Consider the following 21,374-nt stretch of genomic DNA (forward strand, 5'->3'; position numbering starts at 1 on the left):
TTCTTTTCTTATTCTTATTAGTCTTCTTTTTAGGGTATTTGTTTCTCTTCCAATTGCCTTTTCCTTGTTGGTTCGAATTCTTGACATTTTCCACCAAATGGATCTTAGAGGATACAGTTTCATTTTCTTTCTTGTCTCTGATTCTTGACTCTTCCTCAATCCTGAGGCATTGAGCTAAGTCTTCAATAGACATTTTCTCTTTCTTGTGTTTTAGACTTTTTCTAAAGTCTTTCCAAGTTGGTGGAAATTTGTCAATAATTGAAGGGACAATGAAGGAATCATCAAGAAGGATGCCTTGCAAATGAATTTGACTAATTACATGTTAAATTTCATGTAATTGATCAATAACAGACTTATCATCTACCATTTTAAAATTTAAAAATTGACTCACAGTGAATTTCTTGCTACTGGCATCTTCCGCCAAGTATTTTGGCTTCAAGTGCATTCCAGATTTCACTTGCTGATCCCATGCCTTGATATATGTCAAATAGTGTATCTGACATAGGATTTAGGATGTGTCCTTTGTAAATGTAGTCATCATGTTCCCACTTCATCCTTGCACGAGCCTCCGCCAAAGTTTCATTTTCATTTGCTGCCGGCTTTAGAGTAGTGAGAACCTGGACCACTTTGAGTGATGTCAAAATGAAGTGCAACTTCTTCTGCCAGCGCTTGAAATTTCCTTTGTCGAAACGTTTGATTTTGACAAAGTCTTGGGTCATTTGACGAACCGAATAAAGTGCCATTGAAACAACAGTAGGAATCTTGTCTTAAGATTGTTGGAAAATATGTTGAGGGTACTGTTGATGATAGAAAACAGAAACTTGTTGCTCCAAGGCGTGATATCACTTTCCTTAAGACAAGATTCGCCCCCACTAGTAGTGTGCAAAGGGGATCCGCGAATTGCCTCCAAGATACAATGAAGCCTAGTAGGGAAGCCCTACTAATGTTTGATGACGCGTAGCACTAGCGGAATCAAACCCGAAATGCCCTTCCGAAATTTCAAGCCTAAGAGAAATCTCTAGATTCTGTTTCTGCAGAAAAACAGTATCTAGAACAGTAAACAAAAGAAAAACAGTATGTAGAAATACTTGGGGATTTTTTGTAGGAGTGTAGAAGAGAGTGTAAAGTCTGTCAGAATTGCCAATTCGTTTTTCTATATGAAATGACTGAATTCTGCACATTTTGTAGACCACCTGGTGTCTTTTCAGTGTGAAAAACACCTCTACAGGGCACCTTTCCAGAATGTTTAAAATCTGACCGTTAGATCGCACCCATTGATATTGAATGGTCCTGATCGATCCCAGATGTGACTGTTGGTTTGAGTAAAACCTCTCTCCAACCCAGTCATCGTTAGATCAATCATCTATGGTGTGGATCGCACCCCATTGGCACATGACCGTTGGGGGAAGGGACACAACCCATTTGATCAAGTGCAAAGTGCGCCTAATAAAGCGCCACTATGCGCCCTATAGCCCATTGCCCATGCCGCGCGCGCGCGCGTGTGCGAACGGTGCGTTGCACCGTCCCGCGGGTCCAACCATGGATTCAACCCAATGTGCAATCAAACAAGTAATAGAAAAGTGTAGTGCTTTATAAGCCCTTCTCTTTCTTTTCTCTCATCCGGTACGGGACTATCTTTTCAACTACACTTCTACATCCTTTTGTAAAAGCAAATCTTTCTAAGAAAATATTTTCTTTTTCCCAAACGCTTTTGACAAAACATTTTCCAAAACACTAAAACATGCAAAACACATGATTTTGAAAATCCAAAATCACTAACAAACTAGGATCGTTGTTCTTTTCTTAAATGCTATGGAGTGTTTCAGTATCATGTTAAAATTCCAATTGTCGATTGAGTCCCAAAGTCATGGACAGCTTTGAAACCTGAAAGCTTAGCATATACAGAAATTGAACTGATCTTTGATCCCTCAATGACCAACAAGGTTCCAATAAATGGTAACTCGGTGGCAAACTTGACAGCTGAAACCAGAAAGTATTTTGAAAAGGAAAGATAAAGGATAGTCTTTTGAACAAGTAAAAAGGAGAACTCACAATGTAATCTATATACAGGAGGATACTTCCCATATGGAAGGAAGAGAAAAGGTCAAAATAACCAAACTTTAAAACAAAATAAAATCACTTCTTGAAGTAGTAGCTTGACGGTGTGTTGGGATCATAGTTGCCAGTGCGGGAAATGAAGGCTCTCACGAAGGCAGGAAGTGGTAAGGGTTGGAGAAGCATGGAGGGAAGTGATGGGGAAGTATGAAGAAAGCGTCGGGGCAGCGTGAAAAAAAGCGACGAGGAAACATAAAGGGAAGCGTGAAATAATTAAAAAAATGACAAAATTTAAAAACAAGTAAATTCCAGTTTTCCAACCAACATAAGCAATTTGAATAGAAACATCATAAAATACATGCAAATCCAGGGACACAGTTAGACTGTGATTGGCAACCATGAAATTTTTTCTATAAAATACTAGTTTATCCAGTGGTGGGAGAAGGGCAATGAGGGTGGGAGAGGGATTGAATTGAGAGAACATGAGCAAGGAGGGGGTGAGAAGTGGCTGAAAAACAGAGAAATAAAACTCTATTCAAAATATAATTTTTCGTTTCCCTATTTTTCAGCCATTTAGCATCATCTCCTTACTCGTGCCCTCTCAACTCTCTCCTACCACTCGTTCGACCCCTTTCTCATCAATTGGCAAACTTATATTCCTTGAACAAAATTTTCATGGTTGCCAAACATGGGCCTTAGTGTCTTCAGAAGTTCAGATGTTTTGAGCAAGAATCAAACAAGAGATCACGAGGATTCAAACAAGAGCAAAAAAAAGAAACAAATTTGGAAAACATGCTTCCCTAATTTTTGGGAAACGAGGTGTTTCTCGCTTCCGAAATGCGCTTCCCACCTTTCAGAGGTGTTTCCGGTACTTTGATTGGGACATAAACATAATTTCCTTGAAGGCATTATATATAGAGTATACAAAGGGGACAGAGTTAGGTTTTGGCAAGATAAATGGTGAACAACGGCAATGTCAATCGATTTATTTCCTAATTTGTTTGGGTGGCTTCTAGTAAAAAGGTTTTTGTCCAGAGATGGTAGAGGGCCGAACATACACACTCGTAATGACACCTATTCAGTCCACAAGTTGAGTTTAATTGCCTTAGTCCAGGTTTATAATCAGTGTAACTTTAGGAGATTCAACTGATTGCCTAGAACCACAAAAATACCTGAGTGTGAGCCTTGTGAGCCTTGTGAGTCCCCAAACGTGCCATTGTAAAACTTTTGTTAGGCCGAGCCAAGACACACAGTTGGTTTCCACTCTAGTCAACACATTATTATGGTCCTCGCGAGACACCAGGTGCGCCATCGTGACCCTTCCTTTGGACTGAGCTACGACACAAAATAGGCTCTCACCCATGAGACCAAACAGGGCTACACCGCTGTACTAGGGTTGGTCTGAGAATGAGATACTTTCTGCATTCAAAAGGCAACCTAAATGCATGGGTATGTCGGAGAAGAAAATTAGGAAAGTGAGTGGTTACTTTATGAACAAAATGGGTTTGAAGATATCATATATTTCCAGAAACCCAGATATTTTGAGCCTTAGCTTGGAGAAGAGAATTCATCCTAGATGTTCGATTATGCAAATTCTGATGTCAGAAGGTCTGATAGATAAGGATTTGAAGCTGGTTTGGGTGTTGAAATTGACTGAGAAGGACTTCATGGAGAAGTTTTTGATCAAGAATGAAGAGAAAGTTCCTAAAATACTGAGCGTATACCAAAACATGATTGGAGCTGTAGAATTAGACAATTGGTCTAAAGAATTGGGTGAGATTCAGAAGTTTAAGGTTTTCATAACAGAACACTTGAAATATATGTATTTTTTTTTTCTGAAAACTGAAATATATGCATTTTCAGTTTGTTTTCTGTCATTTTTTCTATTTTTCAGAAACGGGTAGGCTGGAATTTGAAAACTCAAGGGCTGGAGCGCACGACTACCTCACTATTGTGGTTTGCCCTCTGACACTTCAATATTTTGTCTTTAAGTGCCATTAGTTCTTAGTTCTTTGATGGCAATGATTTTATTTTTGGTTCTTTTAGCTTATCTAGGTTGAAATCTCTGATAAAGAATACTGTACTGATTGTGTTGTGTAGTCTAGACTTTGGTCACAATTCAAATGTGCTTTGGTTGGTTAAATACAATAAGACAAATCCCCGCATCTAAAAGTCATAGCTCTAATCCTGACCGGAAAATTATTTAGACTCAAAATGAAGCACCCATAGGCCTTCTAACTCTTTACTTGTACAAAGTCAGCAAAGTGAAAATTACTGCTTAATTGAGCAATGATCTGCTTTATCTTATCACTTGTGCACTTTGACAGTTTGACTATCTATTTTTCTTTTACACTCTTCCTCATTGTACCTGTTAAGGCTTTGTTTATTATCTCAATATCCTATGTGGCGAACAAGATATTTCGTGTTTAAGTGTCAAGAAGCTCCTTCCACTTTGTTGAACTCGTTTTTGAACACTAAAACTTACCAAAGTTGCACTTTTAGAGATTGAGAGTAGATTTCTGAAGTTATCCTCCACTGAAGTTGCAAAATTAATTGAAGAAGAACTTGCACAAAAATGAAAGAACGTTGTATCACCAGATTTCTGAAGTAGGTTTTGAATTTTAAATAATTTTATCAACAGAAAAGACCTTGAACGGCCTGAACCAATTATGTGCTTATTATTAGTAGAGATGCTTTCAAAAGAAACCTTCCATGAAATCACCAGCAAGATTAATGCCTCATAGCTTTAACTATAAAGAAAAATGAACCAAGATCGTAGTTCTTTTCTTAAATGCCATGGATTGTTTCAATATCAAGTTCAAATTCCAATTGTTGATTGATTTTCTAAGTCTTGGATAGCTTTGAAACCTGAAAGCTTAGCATATACAGAAATTTAATTGATCTTTGATCTCTTATTGACCAATGCAAGTTCCAATAATGGTAGCTGGGTGGCAGCTTGACAGCTGAAACCAGAAAGTATTTTGAAAAGGAAAGATAAAGGATAGTCTTTTGACCAAGTAAAAGGGATTACTCACAATGTACCTCATATACATGAGGATACTTCCCATATGGAAGGAGAAAAGGTGAAAATAAAAAAAACTTTAAAACAAAATAAAATCACTCCTTGAAGTAGTAGTTTGATGTTGTGTTGGGATCATAGTTGCCAGTGCGGAAAGCGAAGGCTCACATAAAGGCAGGAAGCGGGAAGGGTTGGAGAAGCATGGAGGGAAGTGACGGGGAAGCGTGAAAAAAAGCGACGGGAAAGCGTGAAGGGAATCGACGAGGAAACGTACAGGGAAGCATGAAATAATTAAAAAAATGACAAAATTTAAAAACATGTAAATTTTCAGTTTCCCTCTGACACTTGAATTGGTGCACTATTTTGTCTTTCACTGCCATTGGTTCTTAGTTCTTTGGTGACAATTATTTTAATTTAAGCTCTTTTAGCTTCTCCAGGTTGAAATCTCAGATGAAGAATACAGTACTAATTGTGTTTGTGTGGTCTAGACTTTGGTCACAATTCAAATGTTCTTTGGTTGGTTAAATACAATAAGACAAATCCCCGCAACTAAAAGTCATCGTTCTAATCCTGACCGGAAAAATCTGTTGACTCAAACTGAAGCATCCCTAGGCTTTCTAACTTTTTAATTGTTCGAAGTCAGCAAAGTGAAAATTACTGCTTATTGCACAATGATTTGCTTTATCTTATCAGTTTTGCACTTTTACTATCTATTTTTCTTTTACACTCTTCCTCAATGTATCTCTAGGGCTTTGTATATTCTCTCAATATCCTATGTGGAGAATAAGATATTTCTTGTTTTACAGCTGAGAAGCTCCTTCCACTTTGTTGAACTCGCTTTTGAACACTAAAACTTACCAAAGTTGTACTTTGAGAGATTGAGGGCAGATTTCTGAAGTTGTCCTCCACTGAAGTTACAAAATTAGTTGAAGATCTTGCATAAAAATCAAAGAACGTTAAATCACCAGATTTCTCAAGTAGGTTTTGAATTTGAAATAATTTTATCAACAGAAATGACCTTGAAAGGCCTGAACTAGTTATGTGCTTACTATTAGTGGAGATGCTTTCAAAAGAAACTTTCCATGAAAACACCAGCAAGATTAATGCTTCATAGCTTTAACTATAAGGAAAATGAACTAGGATCGTAGTTCTTTTCTTAAATGCTATGGAGTGTTTCAGTATCATGTTAAAATCCCAATTGTCGATTGAGTTTCAAAGTCCTGGACAGCTTTGAAACCTGAAAGCTTGTTAGAGATTTTGCAAAATGATATTGAGAAAATTAAAAGAATTTTCTTAAGTTTTATTTAAATTATAAAAACAATTTTAAGACAGGGACGGTCGACCGAGGTATCCCGGGCGGCTTACTACATGGGGGAAATCCTAAGAAATTGGAAGATGATCATTTGGGAAAGAGAGATAAAGACTAAGGTAATGCCGAAATGGAGCCCACCACCGAACAGTTGGAATGCATTTAACTTTGATGGCAGTGCTAAAGGGAACCTGGGGCCGGCCTGGATTGGTGGTGTGTTCCGTGACAACACCGGTCACAAAATCTTCTCATTCTTTGGACCATCCGGATTTTGTGGATCTAATGAAGCTGAAGCAAAAGCCCTCCTTTCGGGGTTAAAATGGTTTGTGAAAGGAAGACTTCATCGTCCTTTGATCATAGAAGGTGATTCAACAAACGTCTTGTCGTGGGCAAGCTACAAAGCGCCAGGACCGTGGATTCTACATAATATTATCACAGAAATCAGGGACTTGTGCAAAGTCCTAAACCTTGAGTTCTTGCAGATAAAGGCGGTCTGCAAACAACATAACGGATTGAGTTGTGAAGGATGGAGTGGAGTGAGATGGAGACTCTCGATTATTAGTTTGGGCTGTGCTGCTTTTGGTATCGATGTTCGGAGTTTTGTCTGTATTGCAATGGCCATTCAAATGGGTTTTCATGTTGCTGTCTGATTGCATCCAGCAAAAGGTTGGATCTGGGCATGGTGAGTCGTAGGTAGGCTGACATAGAATGTGGGGAGTGTTAATGTAATGGGCGTGAGCTAGAGGATGTTCAGTCCTCGCTGTATTAGTTTTGTATAGGCAGGACACCTCATTGCATTTCATGTAATATGCCTGCAGCAATAAATAAAACTGTTATATTTAAAAATAAAAATAAAATTTTTTGACATAGCCGGTTGTTTTTTGTACATTTTATTTGCTTTTGAAGGCATGAAATCAATTCTAGCTATAATGGAGTAAAAAAGTATCTGTGAGGGATCAGCAATTGGGAGTGACTAGAGTTGGTTACCAAGAGGTGATATAGTGATGAAATAGTTCTTCTCATTTGTATTATGGTAAACTTGTAAATGAAGTGAGCAGAGATCTCATCTGGGAGGCGCCTTATGTATTCATCCAATAGGTTACTGAAAACAGAATCGACATCATATTTTTTATTTGGAAAAGGGGTATGCAGACAAAATATTCTAGGTCCTGTCAAGGGACTCTGTAAATTTAATCTTTGCAGGGTTGGAACTGGAAGAATTCCATTCTTCATGTTCACTATATTGAAATTCTTGAAATGATGAAAATGAAGAGCTCTTCAGAGAAAGACATAATTTCAGATGGCATATTGATGGAATTGACCAAATAAAAAACCAAGGAATTCAGGAAATTCCATAATCAATGAAAGTTGTCCAAGCAACAAAACAACACTACGTACTCCAATGGGGATAATCAGTGGAGAAGTTAAATTACCAACCACACGAATTTCGGTTAAAGCCTTTCGGAGCTTGCAGGTGGGCTTCTCTACTTGGTAAGTATGCAACAAAATTCTCATATCAAACATTCATCAGATAACTAGTTTTACATAATGTTTTGCCCCATGTAATACCAATTAAATTTGATTATTAGCGTAAGGCTTAAGTACATCATTGAATATGATTTATTGGCAGGTAGCAAAATTCTCATATCAAACATTGATCAGATAACTAATTTTACGATATGTTTTGCCCCATGTAATACCAATTAAATTTGATTATTAGCGTTAAGGCTTAAGTACATCATTGAATATGATTTATTGGCAGGTAGCAAAATTCTCATATCAAACATTGATCAGATAACTAATTTTACGATATGTTTTGCCCCATGTAATACCAATTAAATTTGATTATTAGCGTTAAGGCTTAAGTACATCATTGAATATGATTTATTGGCAGGCTAAAGTGTTTGCTGTTGGGTCTGCTTTGCTCCTGCGGGGTTTACCATCCAAACTGCACTTGTTTGCGAAGTCAATCAGGACTGTGTGTTAGTAAGTGATCAGGATCCAAATGGGTACTGTTTTTTCTGGTTTATGCGCACATACAAATTGGATCCTACAACTTCTATATAGCAGAAAAGGCAGATCTATCATGGGAACTGTAGATCAGGAAATTGCTCATCATGCTACTAGTTAAGGGGAAAAAGCTGCTTAGTGATTACTGGCATTTTGGGTGTAACAAACTTTGAAAATGGTAACAGGGATCGTAGCAATGAATTGTGTTGCTGCCTTATAGCCTGGAGGATAAAATGCAGTTTTAGTTTTGATCTGAATCGCGAGATACCTATGTACAAATGGCCTCAACAAGATCATTGGTGGGATGCCTTGTCCCGTGGATGTAATAAAGGTGTATCTTTTAAAGAGAAAAAATTGATTCAGTAGTTTATGATTTTGTAATATTAAATTATCTTGGTCAATTTCTTACTATTTGAGCCTTTTCCTAAACCAATTGGGTGATCTTTTTTTCTTTTCTTCTTTTCCAAGTTCCTTCGTCTAGCGTGAAAGAACCAACACAGAGGACGTGAGAGGGAAGTAGTGTGAAAGAAAAAGCAGCATTCCCAAGCAATCTAAGCAAAAGTCCACCGTTGTTTGTGGCTTTGGGCTTGGATATTATAGGGAGGGGACAGGGTGACACATTAGGAGACAGGCAATGATTAATTTAGAGACATCTTTGAAATGCCCAGCAAAATTCCTAAGCCATCCCAGTTTTTGTGCAACCAAACACATAGAAATCCTGGCAAATATGATGAAAACCCTGGGATACCTAGAAAACTTGAAAATGGGGCTCACCTGACTTATCACAAGCTAACATATAATCTTCAGCGGCACTGATCCGATCTAGCTGTTGGCGACCATGAGTCGGGCCAGCATGGGACCAAGACCATGTGAGTCCGCTCCTGATTTTTTACTAATTCATCAGTCTTGATTTCACATTTCTCAGAGTTGATAATCACTGTTGATCCCACACCCTAGAGTTGGTGGTCTCCATTGATCCCAAACCTAAGAGTTGATGATCACCATAGATCTCTACCCGAGTCCGCACTGTTTTAACTAAGCCTATACTGTTTTAGATCGTTCAATAAATGCATAATAACAAGGATATAAGACCTCCTCCTGGCCGTTGATAACAGGCAGACAAGATGGACATCATTGGAAAAAAAAATCTTGAATCTAATTGGCGGGTGCTTGGGAGGACTAGATGTACGCAGCTTTACCTCTGCTTTGCAGAGAGGCTGTTTCCCTGACTCGAATCCGTGACCACCAGGTGACAATGGAGCAACCTTATCAATATTGCTTTTCGTGGCTTGCTACCAAAAATGGTACAAAGAAATCCCAGCAAAGCTCATGCAAGGGAAATACAATCTAGCATGGGCTTATCCAACCATACGATACAAATTGCTTCTCACGCGATTAATCCAATGGCTAATCTGGTCCTAATCTTTGATTTACTGCACGTCAATGTGGTGGCCCATTACTCGAAATTAGCGAACCCTAGAAAAACCCTGTTACTTTTGCTTTCAGATTAAACATTTGCAACTCCCTCTCTGTTTGTTTTTTTTTTTTTTTTGTGTGTTTGAAAGATAACAAATTTTATTCCATAAAGAAAGAAGTACAGAGGAGACAAGTTGTCCCCGAAACTAAGATTACATCTCTTCTCCTGTTCCAAAGTCCTCCTTGTCTCGAATCGGTGAGAAAAAAATTGTGGGCAACCCAGCTCTCTTATTTCTACCTCATCCAATCTGTAAGTTTATCAAATTTCCTTTATTCCAACAATGTCTCTTCATTTTCTTCGCAACAGGCTACTTGGAATCAGCATCACACAACATTCTAGCACTTTCCTCCATTTTCTTCAAAACCCATATCCGAAATCCATTTCCACCTTATCAAACCCTAATGACCAATCCTCATTTACAGTCTCTTACCTTGTTAATTCATGTGGCCTATCAGAAGCAGCAGCTCTTTTAGTCTCCAAGAAAGTCTGCATTAAAACCACTAAAAACCCAGACTCTGTCCTTAGTTTATTCCAAAACTATGATTTTGACAAAACCCACATCTCAAAGCTCATTACCAAGTACCCCTCATTCCTCTTAGCCGATCCAGACAAAACCCTAAAGCCCAAGTTCGAGTTTTTCCGAGATTTGGGCCTTTCCGGCCCTAACCTTGCAAAGATCCTCTGTTCAGACCCACAAATTATTAAAAGGAGCTTAAAGAAGAACATCATGCCTTCCATTGATTTCCTTAGAAGTCATCTTCGTACCAACAAAGACATCATCTTTGCTCTCAGGCGCTCGGCGCGTCTTCTTAACTTGAAGATCCAAAAAACAATAGTATCCAATGTATCAACCCTGCAAAAACATGGTGTACCAGAATTGCGAATTTCGAAATTGATTAAGACCCAACCCAGATCACTGGTGGTGAATCCTGATCGTTTTAGTGAGAATATAATGGCGATTAAGGATATGGATTTCGACCCCTTAAAATCAATGTTCATCCACGCAGTCTACATTATGTCAGTGATAAACAAATCAAACTGGGAATCAAAATTGAAGGTTTATAGGAGTTTGGGTTGGTCAGAGAATGAGATACTAAATGCATTCAAAAGGCAACCTATGTTTATGGGTTTATCGGAGAAGAAAATTAGGAAAGGGATTGGTTACTTTGTGAACAAAATGGGCTGGAACCCATCGGTTATTTCCAGAAACCCAAGTCTTTTGAATCTTAGCTTAGAGAAGAGAATTCATCCTAGATGTTCGATTATGCAAATTCTGATGTCAGAAGGTCTGATCGATAAGGATTTGAATTTGGTTTGGGTGTTGAAATTGACTGAGAAGGACTTCATTGAGAGGTTTTTGATCAATCAAGAGAAAGTTCCTAAAATACTGACGGTATACCAAAACATGATTGGGGCTGTAGAATTAGACAATTGGTCTAAAGAATTTGGTGAGACTCATAAGTTGTAAAGTTTTCATAACATAACACTTGAAATATATGTTTTTTCAGTTTGTTTTCTGTCATTTTTTCTATTTTACAGAAACGGGTAGGCTGGAATTTGAAAACACATATGCTGGATGACACGACGTACCTCACTATGGTGGTTTGCCCTCTTGACACTTGAATTGGTGCAATATTTTGTCTTTCAGTGCCATTAGTTCTTAGTTCATTGATGGCAATGATTTTATTTTTGGACTCTTTTAGCTTATCTACGTTGAAATCTCTGATGAAGAATACTATACTAATTATGTTTGTGTAGTCTAGACTTTGGTCACAATGCAAATGTTCTTTGGTTGGTTAAATACAATAAGACAAATCCCTGCAGCTAAAAGCCATCGCTCTAATCCTCACCGGAAAGATCTTTAGACTCAAATTGAAGCATCCCTAGGTCTTCTAACTCTTTAATTGTTCAAAGTCAGCAAAGTGAAAATTACTGCTTAATTGAGCAATGATCTGCTTTATCTTATCACTTGTGCACTTTGACTGTCAATTTTTCTTTTACTCTCTTCCTCAATGTACCTCTATAGCTTTGTATATTATCTCAATATCCTATGCGGCGTACAAGATATTTCTAGTTTAAGTGTTAAGAAGCTCCATCCCCTTTGTTGAACTCGCTTTTGAACACTAAAACTTACCAAAGTTGCACTTTGAAAGATTGAGGACAGATTTTTGAAGTTATCCTCCACTGAAGTTGCAAAATTAGTTGAAGATCTTGCATAAAAATCAAAGAACGTTGCATCACCAGATTTTTTAAGTAGGTTTTTAATTTGAAATAATTTTATCTATAGAAAAGACCTTGAAGGGCCTGAACCAATTATGTGCCTACTATTAGTAGAGATGCTTTCGAAAGAAACCTTCCATGAAAACACCAGCAAGATTAATGCGTCATAGCTTTAACTATAAAGAAAAATGAACCAAGATCGTAGTTCTTTTCTTAAATGCTATAGATTGTTTAAGTGTCGCGTTAAAATTCCAATTTTTGATTGATTTTCAAAGTCTTGGACAGCTTTGAAACCTGAAACCTTAGCAAATACAGAAATTGAACTGATCTTGATCTCTTACTGACCAATGTAGGTTCCAATAAATGGTAACTGGGTGGCAAACTTGACAGCTGAAACCAGAAAGTATTTTGAGAAGGAAAGATAAAGGATAGTCTTGTGAACAAGTAAAAGGAAGTACTCACAATGTACCTCATATACATGAGGATACTTCCCATAAGGAAGAAGGAGAAAAAGGTCAAAATTGTCGGAGTAAGTGCCCCAAAAAGCCAATACATTTTGTAATATCCTTAAATAAAGTATCAATAAAGATTTATTTCATGACATTTAATGGGTAAATTATAAGAATGTCCGTGTTGTGCTTAATCAATGACACATGTTCGTCCTTATGTAGCAAAGTAGAAATGCCATGCTCATAGATTCACAGATCCAAGGGAGCAGGGAGATATGACGTCTCGGTTCTTTGCAGACCTTAAATAGTTCCTGATTAGGATAGAGATTGGACATCTCTAACTTTCTGTATACAACCAGCATCACGCTTGCCTACATGCACGGGTCATGAGGTGACTTATCTCTGTCATCTGGGTAGTGAACCTTAAGCAAGAAGAGTGGATGCGATGATTAGATCGCGCACTAAATAGGATCACAATAAGAACAACCTGTGGACATGAGAGTATAGGGTTGTTCTTCCAGACAAGACCCTTTACATGTCCTTTGACTGAGGGGTCATATTGGTCTGTGGGCTCGTTCTAGGGATTTAGTCTATCCTATAGTGGTTCTGGTTTGGAATCACATTCGGGTAGCACTGGATCTTAGGACAAATCTTCAAGGCAAATAGTGATACTCAACATGGAATTCTCCACCCTAATATTTAGGGAATACATCTATGGTTTCATACAGAGCAATAGGCTCATAAAAAGAAAGCCTGGCCAGGCGGATTTGATAAACGGCTTATCAGAATGTTTTTGGAAAACACAGGAAAGTTTTTAAATGATTTTGCAAATGCATTTGCAGGCTTAAGTCCGCTTGACTGGAAAGGTAAACCACGAGTGGGCCCATGAGGTAAAACAAGTCCACCCTCCATAGGACCCAAGTCAGTAGATGAAGAGACAGGAGAAAGGACTTGCACACATATGATGTGATTAGAGGTATGATGATCTGACGGTCATCTTCAAGGTTACTTCTCGATGGAGGCCATTGACTCAATGCAATTTTAGTTTTTATTAAGGGGCGAGATCTCAGTGGGACCCCACCATTGGGTTCTATAGGATAGACTGTCGGATCCATGCAATGATTCCACTCACAACTCGAATGACCAAGGTGCATTCTTTTAGATTAGGGTCCCGCATTTTATTTGTTTGCACAAACGGATTTGATCTGTTAGATTAATTTCAAAGGGATATAATTATTATATACATTGATATATATGTATAATGCTATGTATTTAATGTTAGTTAAATGTTAACTAACAAGTAATACGTATAGAAGAATTTTTGAAATTTTATTGCAGCCTTTATTCCCATTGGATGGGAGTTAATAAATTATTTAATTAGAGAATTAAATAACAAGTATAAGTTTAGCTTATAGACTCATTTTACTAAAACAGGCATAACTATCTCATCTCTTAGCCAAAATGAGAGTGTAAGTACTCGTTTTGAACAAGTTTGAAAGATCTATAACTTTGTAGTTTATGATTTTTTCTGATTCGGCCATCTAGTAATCTAAAAACAGAGTCTAAAATTGGCCAGCAATTTTGTAGCTAGAACGTGGAAAAAGAGAAATTGTAGGACAAAATCTAGGGATTTTATTCCAATTCAAAAACTTTTCTAAAACTGAAAGTGGAGATATTATAGGATCCAAAAAGGTGTCCCCAAGGTTGGAGAAACTTCCAAGTTGATCCACACGCTCTCCCACTTGTTTTGGACTTCCAATTCAACTAGTATTTCAACAAAAATACATCTTATATCAACAAGGGAGAACGAAATTTCCAACACTCCAAGCGGGAAAATTCGTCCCCCCACCTCCAAGAAAAATCATTTTCTTTTTCTCTCTTGTTCTTCTACTTCTAGTTCTACTTAAAGAACACAAAAAGGCTCCAAAAGAAAAATAGTTATTCTTCTTCTAAAGTACCAAAATATATCAGTACTATTTTTGGAATAATTGTTATTCCATTTCCCTTGGTGCAACAAAAGGAATTCATTGGTTCAACTTGTGGGTTCGCGGCGTTCAGAATGATCGTGAGCATTCGAGGAGTAGGTCCAGCAGCGAAATCCAATTGGATCAATCAAAGACGTAAGCTACTGATATTTTAAATTAAGTTTATATCATAATTAGACGAATTATGCCCTAGGATCTTGGGTTTAAGACAAAATTGAAGAGAATAAAAATTGGCAAGAATTCTTATTCGAGAAAAATATCAATTTTGCCTGGGGGTTTTCATCACCTTCCTTCAAAAATAACAAAACTTTAAAATAAAATAAAATCACTCCTTGAAGTAGTAGCTTGATGTTGTGTTGGTCTCATGGTTGCCAGTGCGGGAAGCGAAGGCTCTCACAAAGGCAGGAAGCGGGAAGGGTTGGAGAAGCATGGAGGAAAGTGGTGGGGAAGCGTGAAGAAAAGCGACGGGAAAGCGTGAAGGGAATCGACGAGGAAATGTACAGGGAAGCTTGAAATATTTGAAAAGATGACAAAATTTAAAAACAAGTAAATTTTAGAGGGGGTGAGATGTGGCTGAAAAACAGAGAAATAAAACTATACTCAAAATAGAATTTTTCTTTTCCTATTTTTCAGCCTCTTAGCAGCATCTCCTCACTCTTGCCCCCCTCTGAATTCTCTCCTACCTCTCTTTCGACGCTTTTCTCATCACTTGGCAAACCTATATTCCTTGAACAAAATTTTCATGGTTGCCAAACATGGCCTTATGTCTTCAGAAGCTCAGATGTTTTGAGCAAGAATCAAACAAGAGATCACAATGAATTGGACAAGAGCAAAAAAAAAAAAAATCATGCTTCCCCAATATTTGGGAGGTGAGGTGTTTCCCGCTTCTAAAATGTGCTACCCATTAATATATTGGAACGATTGGACAACATCCACTGATGATCTTGATCCTGGTTTTGAGGAGTGATACACATCTTGATTACAGCTTGGAGACGAAGTTGCAAAAAATTCCAACTCAAAACAAACGCACCTAAGTTGAGAATTTCTTATGCAAGAGCTGAGCTAAGCTGAGCTGAAAAACAATATTTTCTGTCCAAGCTTTATGAAATTCTAAACAAATGGCACTACCATAATTCTAATAACAGCTAGTATCATGAGGCAACTAGAAAAGAGATTCCTTAGTGGCCAATTTCCACTCACTGTCTTCACTCAATCCTATAAGCCATTGAGCAATTGAAATCGTTACCTGTATGTAAATAGCTCAGAGATGCTGAAATTGAGCTCACGGTCCAGATCTAATGGAATAAAATTTGGAATCCAATTAGATCCAAAAGATAATGTCCCTTGCTGACTTTAGTGCAGATGTGAGAAATAGCCAGGAATTCAACAGAAAATTCCACAAAAGAAAGCCACGAACAGTAGGGATGTGGAACTTAAAAATAAAAAATCAAATCAAATCAAATGATAGATCTAGCATGCAAACATCAGAGGATTGTATTTGCTTTTGAAAATCCGATGTAGGGGGGTCCCAAGTTATACTAGATTGGCAACACAATGAGGAGGGAGAATATGGTTGTTTTAAGAAATAGAATCTACCAATTTAAGACCTTTAAACCGATTTTAAGTTTAAGAGATCAAGAATCAATATTCAAGCATACAAGTTAAATCTAATGGTGCAATGCAAATAAAAGAGCAAAGAGATGGAAAGAGTGCACCCGAGATTTAAAGTGGTTCGGTCCTCAAATCCGAGGCCTACTCCACTCCACCAACCAAACCCGTTGATGGCTTCACTATTTGATCTTCTTAACCTTGGCGAAGATCGAATGCCAATTACAATAGCTTTAACTTTGGTGGCTATCCTCACCCCAATAGCTTTAACCTCGGTGGCTATCCTCACCACGGAGAATGGGCTACGCTTCTCCGAATACTCGCCCGAATACAACACTCGAAGGTTGAAAGAAAGAAATGAAAAATCCCTTACAAGGGTTACAAAATGGATGTACAAATTTGAGCCTATGATCCAAATCCTAAAGATGGTGATGAGAGGCACAATTGAAGTTTGATTCACTCTTGGATATTCAAATGAAGTTTTAGAGTGTTAGGATTGATCGTTTGTATGTTTAGAACACCCATATTTAAAGGAAAACCAAAATATGACCGTTCAATGGCATTGAGGTAATTCCAGCAAAATTCCAAACGGCTCTTTTTCAGACCGTTGGAGTGTTCTCAGAGTCCGAGAATAATTCTCGGAGTTCCGAGAAAAAATCTCGGAGTTCCGAGAAGCCACACAGAAGTTTGAAAAAGTCTACTGGACCATTTCTCGGAGTTCCGAGAAAAACTCTCGGAGTTCCGAGAAGCCTATGCAGAGCAGATTTTCAATTCTGTTTTGGGCTTCCAATTCTCAACCAAGATGGGATTGCTATGAGGGTTCGAAGGTGTTGGAACTCCACAAATACAATCACTTGTTTATTTAGGGTGTGTGAGATTAACTTAATTATGCCTCTAAAAACCTAATCTAGGTTTGGATCAATTACATTCTAAAAGACAAAAAATGGTCTTCAATATGAATTTCTTCATGTCTTCAAGTCTTCATGACTTCTTGCTTGATGACTTTGGCCTTCCAATTAGTGGTCCAATGTGGGCTTCTTGGCCTTCAATCCAAGCATCTTTGATCTTACTTTATTATGATCTACAACTTAGACAATCAAACACATTAGTGATAAATGATCACTTGTGTATTGGAATCATCAAAACAAGATGGGAATGCCAAGGTAAAAACCATTGGGCTTGCAATCTCCCCCTTTTTAATGATGACAAGCACAAGAGATTTACAAATTAAGGCATATACTCTTTTCACATTTTTCTTACTCTAGAGTCTTTACTCTAGATTCTTCTCCCCCTTTGTCATCAACAAAAACAATCAAACATGACTTGTTTATTTGTTGGAACTCCACAAATACAATCACTTGTTTATTTAGGGTGTGTGAGATTAACTTAATTATGCCTCTAAAAACCTAATCTAGGTTTGGATCAATTACATTCTAAAAGACAAAAAATGGTCTTCAATATGAATTTCTTCATGTCTTCAAGTCTTCATGACTTCTTGCTTGATGACTTTGGCCTTCCAATTAGTGGTCCAATGTGGGCTTCTTGGCCTTCAATCCAAGCATCCTTGATCTTACTTTATTATGATCTACAACTTAGACAATCAAACACATTAGTGATAAATGATCACTTGTGTATTGGAATCATCAAAACAAGATGGGAATGCCAAGGTAAAAACCATTGGGCTTACAGCTTTGATGATGTTTGAGGCTTGCGATGGAGATCGGAGGATGTTCGCCAGAGAATAATGCATGCACAGCAACAGGAAACTTCTGCTTCCATTTATTGAAGAAATTGTAACATTCAGATGATTTAAATGCCAAAATTTCTTCAATTGAATATTCCACTTTCGATGGAACTGAGCTACAGTTGGAAGAATTTTCAGCCAGAACCTAAACAAACCATAACTTGCCCTCTAGATCTGATGAATGGAGAAGAAATTCTAGATCGAGTGGCTGTTCTAAAATTTATCACTTAAGATAGCAGAAACTGGAAAATCGTGTGACATTTCTTGCAACATCTACCGAATTTTGAGATGTTTTTAGGAAGAATTTGGGACCAAAACATCATAGAAATCATCACCTGAAGTAACAAGAGGTGCATATAAATTTAAGCTTCTTTTAGCAAATTTTCTTGATCCGTTCTCAATCTCTTTTGCATTTTTTTTTGGAGATCGGATCTGATTTTCGTTTTCTTCTCCAAGACCGGTTAAAATTTAGAAATTCCAACGATCTAAGATATGATGCCAATTTGATAACGAAGAAAACGTGTGGAAGCTTCAAATCTCTAGCAACTTTGAAACTTAGGGTAGAATCTTGAATTTGTGAGCTCTTCTTGAAGGATTCTTCGTGAAAAAGCTTGAAATTTTGGTAAAGATAGATGAAACCTTGAATTTTAAGGCAAAAGATGTTGAAATTCCATGGAGGAGCTTGATTTCCTAGCTCAATTTCTCCTTTGGATGGAAATTCCACAAGAAAATCCTCTTTGCCTGAGGTTTTCCCTCCAAATCCTACTAGATCTATGATCTAGAGAAAGCTCTATTTTTCCAATTCAAATTCAAAAAAAACTATTACAAATGGAGGAAAAAGTCCATTTTATAACCACTTACAAGTAAATTGACCTAACTACCTCTAAGTAAAGGAAAATGACCAAAAAGTACATGACAGCCACAAAATAACCAAACTGCCCCTACTAATGGAAAGACCACTAAAACACTGAAAGTAGCAAAATTATACACATGATCCTATTTGAAACAAAATCAACACTACCCTACGGAGGTATCCAAGGCCGAGGTAGGAAATCTCGGTGATGCTTTTAAAAAAAATCCAGGGGATGCTCTTGCATCACTATGGCGATATGGAGAGGAGAAAGATGCATTGTGGCACAAAATAATTAGGGAAAAGTATGGGAGGGGTTGGGGGGAATTGGGAGAGTAGGAACATAGTCGTAGGTAAAGGTTCAGGTGCATGGAAGTCAATTTGCACGTCTAGACCCTTTTAATGAGCCCTTTGTTAGATTAAAGGTTGGGAAAGGTGAGAGTATACATTGTTTGGGTAGACCTATGGATAGCGGAGTCTTTCTAGCTATAATGGAGTACAAAAGTTTATGTGAGGGATCAGCAATTGAGAGTGACTAGAGTTTGTTACCAAGAGGTGATATAGTGATGTTCGCAACATTCATTCGTCAATTGGCCATAAGGATGGGTGTTTGAAGTTTTCAGCAGATTTTGTCTTCTTTCATGATGTGGCTGCTCTCGCATGCAACAGGCCATCCGTGAAATGCCTTCTGTGATGGATGCTAGCAAATTCCCTAGTGATGAAATAATTTTTCTCATTTGTTTTATGGAAATTTAAACTTGTAAATCAAGTGGGCAAGGATCTCATCTGGGAGGCACCTTATGTAACGTATTCATCCAATACGATACTGAAAACAGAATCGAGATCAGAGTTTTCATTTGGAAAAAGGGTATGCAGATATATTACAGAATTCCATTCTGCTAGATACTGATCTAGGAAACTGTTTGGCACTTCTTTATGAGCTGCAGATGCATATCTAGAAATTCAGGATACAAAATATTGTTGGTTCAGTCAAGGAGCTATGTAAATTTAATCTTTGCAGGAGTGGAACAGGAAGAATCCCAGTACTTATCTAGAAATTCAGGATACAAAAATGTTGTTGGTTCAGTCAAGGGACTATGTAAATTTAATTTTTGCAGGGTTGGAACTGGAAGAATCCCATTCTTTCATGTTCACTATATTGAAATTCTTGAAATGATGAAAATGAAGAGCTCTTCATAGACATAATTTCAGATGACATGTTGATGGAGTCGACCAAATAAAAATTCAAGGAGTTCATGAAATAACATGGTCAATGAAACTTGTTCAAGCAACAAAACAACACTAAGTACTCTAGTGTGGAAAATCAGCAGAAATCCAGTGTAAAACTATGGATTTTACAATGGAAGTCGGTTGCAGATGTGGGGGGAAGTAGGTTGCAGATGAAGAGTTTATGTAAGAAATCCAGGTTTTAGAAATCTCTTCCCCATCCTGAGATTTCTAAAAGATGGAAACATGGGACAATCTCCTACTCTCTCACTCGACGGAATGGACGATAAATCAGAAAACCGCAGGCAATCTTCTTCTCTCGTCTCCCATCCAGGATTTTGAGGAAATCCAAGATTCAAAATCGAATGAAGAAATCCTTTGACAAGCATGCCAAAGAGAACTTCATTCCAGGAGACAAGGTCCTACTCTTGCACGTCTTGGAGACAAAGGTAAGCATAGTTTTTTCGATTCGCATTGGTTAGACTACGATTCAATGATACGATGCCTACAGGATCTCCCCGTTCTGTAGAATCCTACGAGTTTTAGTGTCCTAGGAGATGATCTTGGATTGAGATGGCCCCTTAGGTGTTAAAGCCTTTTGGAGTTGGCAGATGGGCTTCTCCACTTGGTAAGTTTGCTGCAAAATTCTCATATCAAATATTCATCAGATAACTAACTTTACTATATGTTTTGCCCATGTAATGTCAATTAAGTTTGATTATTAGCGTAAGGCTTATGTACATCAGTGAGTATGATTTATTGGCAGGCTGAAGTGTTTGCTGTTAGTAAGTTTTGCATCGGTCGACAGCAGATCGAAATCTACAACCTCTCCAAACAGTATTCATCTTCCTCATCCCTTCTCCAGCTAAGTTCTTTAAACAAATGCGCCCGAAGGCTGCTATCCCAATAGGCCAGCGGCCGGAACAAGGAGAGTTGGTGGGACGCCTGGTCCGTGGACGTAATAAACTGTAACTTTTCATAAAAAGAAAGAATTGATTCGGTAGTTTATGATTTTGCAGCATAAAATTCTCTTGGAACAGATCTTACTATTTTGAACCTTTTACTGAACCAATTTAGGTGGCTTTTTTTTTTTTTTTTTTTTAAGAGTCCCTCTATCTATCTAATAATGTATTGTTGGAGGTACTCTCTCTTTAAGTAAGATTGCTTTGATTGAGGTATGTGGGGTTCCAATATGGACCTGTCTTATTGTTCTCTTCGTCATCACTTAAGACAAGGCAATGACTCTGGATAAATGAGATCAGGTTTCGACCTTTGGATTCGAAAAATGAACGATGTCATCTAAACAACTGCATGATTTTCTTTTTTCTATTTCTGACATTACTCATTCACTTTATTTCCATGCAATAGTCAAAAGTCTTCAGAGAGAGAGAGAGAGAGAGAGTCATTCCCAAGAAATTCAA

General features: G+C 37.7%; 2 protein-coding genes across 6 annotated transcripts; both read left to right on the top strand.

The window, feature by feature from the left end:
* The first annotated feature begins 3,233 nt into the window (after positions 1-3,233).
* LOC143888372 (uncharacterized) lies at positions 3,234-8,822 on the top strand. The gene is made up of 3 exons (XM_077392761.1): positions 3,234-3,828; positions 3,950-4,011; positions 8,278-8,822. Exons 1-3 carry the CDS (start codon positions 3,501-3,503, stop codon positions 8,368-8,370), a joined length of 483 nt encoding a protein of 160 aa, XP_077248876.1. The 5' UTR covers positions 3,234-3,500; the 3' UTR covers positions 8,371-8,822.
* A 1,084-nt stretch (positions 8,823-9,906) lies between these two features.
* Positions 9,907-21,150, top strand: LOC143888373 (uncharacterized). Of its 5 annotated transcripts, XR_013254568.1 has the most exons (4): positions 9,907-11,318; positions 11,410-11,469; positions 12,444-12,619; positions 20,720-21,150. XR_013254568.1 is itself a non-coding variant. In XM_077392764.1 (3 exons), exons 1-2 carry the CDS (start codon positions 10,151-10,153, stop codon positions 11,448-11,450), a joined length of 1,209 nt encoding a protein of 402 aa, XP_077248879.1. In that variant the 5' UTR covers positions 9,907-10,150; the 3' UTR covers positions 11,451-11,472; positions 20,720-21,145. The 5 variants fall into 5 exon arrangements, 4 of the variants coding, with proteins under 4 accessions (XP_077248879.1, XP_077248880.1, XP_077248878.1 ...); XM_077392764.1 differs by lacking the exon at positions 12,444-12,619 and having other exon boundaries at positions 11,410-11,472; positions 20,720-21,145; XM_077392765.1 differs by lacking the exon at positions 12,444-12,619 and having other exon boundaries at positions 20,720-21,145.
* The last annotated feature ends 224 nt before the right edge of the window (positions 21,151-21,374 follow it).

Source organism: Tasmannia lanceolata, unplaced genomic scaffold (genome assembly GCF_043159265.1).
Source record: "Tasmannia lanceolata isolate RefF3 unplaced genomic scaffold, GAP_Taslan_0.1 ptg000012l, whole genome shotgun sequence".
Taxonomy (NCBI): domain Eukaryota; kingdom Viridiplantae; phylum Streptophyta; class Magnoliopsida; order Canellales; family Winteraceae; genus Tasmannia; species Tasmannia lanceolata.

Excerpts from the sequence above, each read along its gene's own strand:
- LOC143888372 (XM_077392761.1), top strand. The coding sequence starts at position 3,501 with ATGGGTATGTCGGAGAAGAAAATTAGGAAAGTGAGTGGTTACTTTATG. Across the intron at positions 3,829-3,949 it reads CAATTGGTCTAAAGAATTGG|AAACGGGTAGGCTGGAATTT; the intron begins GTGAGATTCAGA and ends TCTATTTTTCAG. Across the intron at positions 4,012-8,277 it reads ACGACTACCTCACTATTGTG|GCTAAAGTGTTTGCTGTTGG; the intron begins GTTTGCCCTCTG and ends ATTTATTGGCAG.
- LOC143888373 (XM_077392764.1), top strand. The coding sequence starts at position 10,151 with ATGTCTCTTCATTTTCTTCGCAACAGGCTACTTGGAATCAGCATCACA. Across the intron at positions 11,319-11,409 it reads CAATTGGTCTAAAGAATTTG|AAACGGGTAGGCTGGAATTT; the intron begins GTGAGACTCATA and ends TCTATTTTACAG.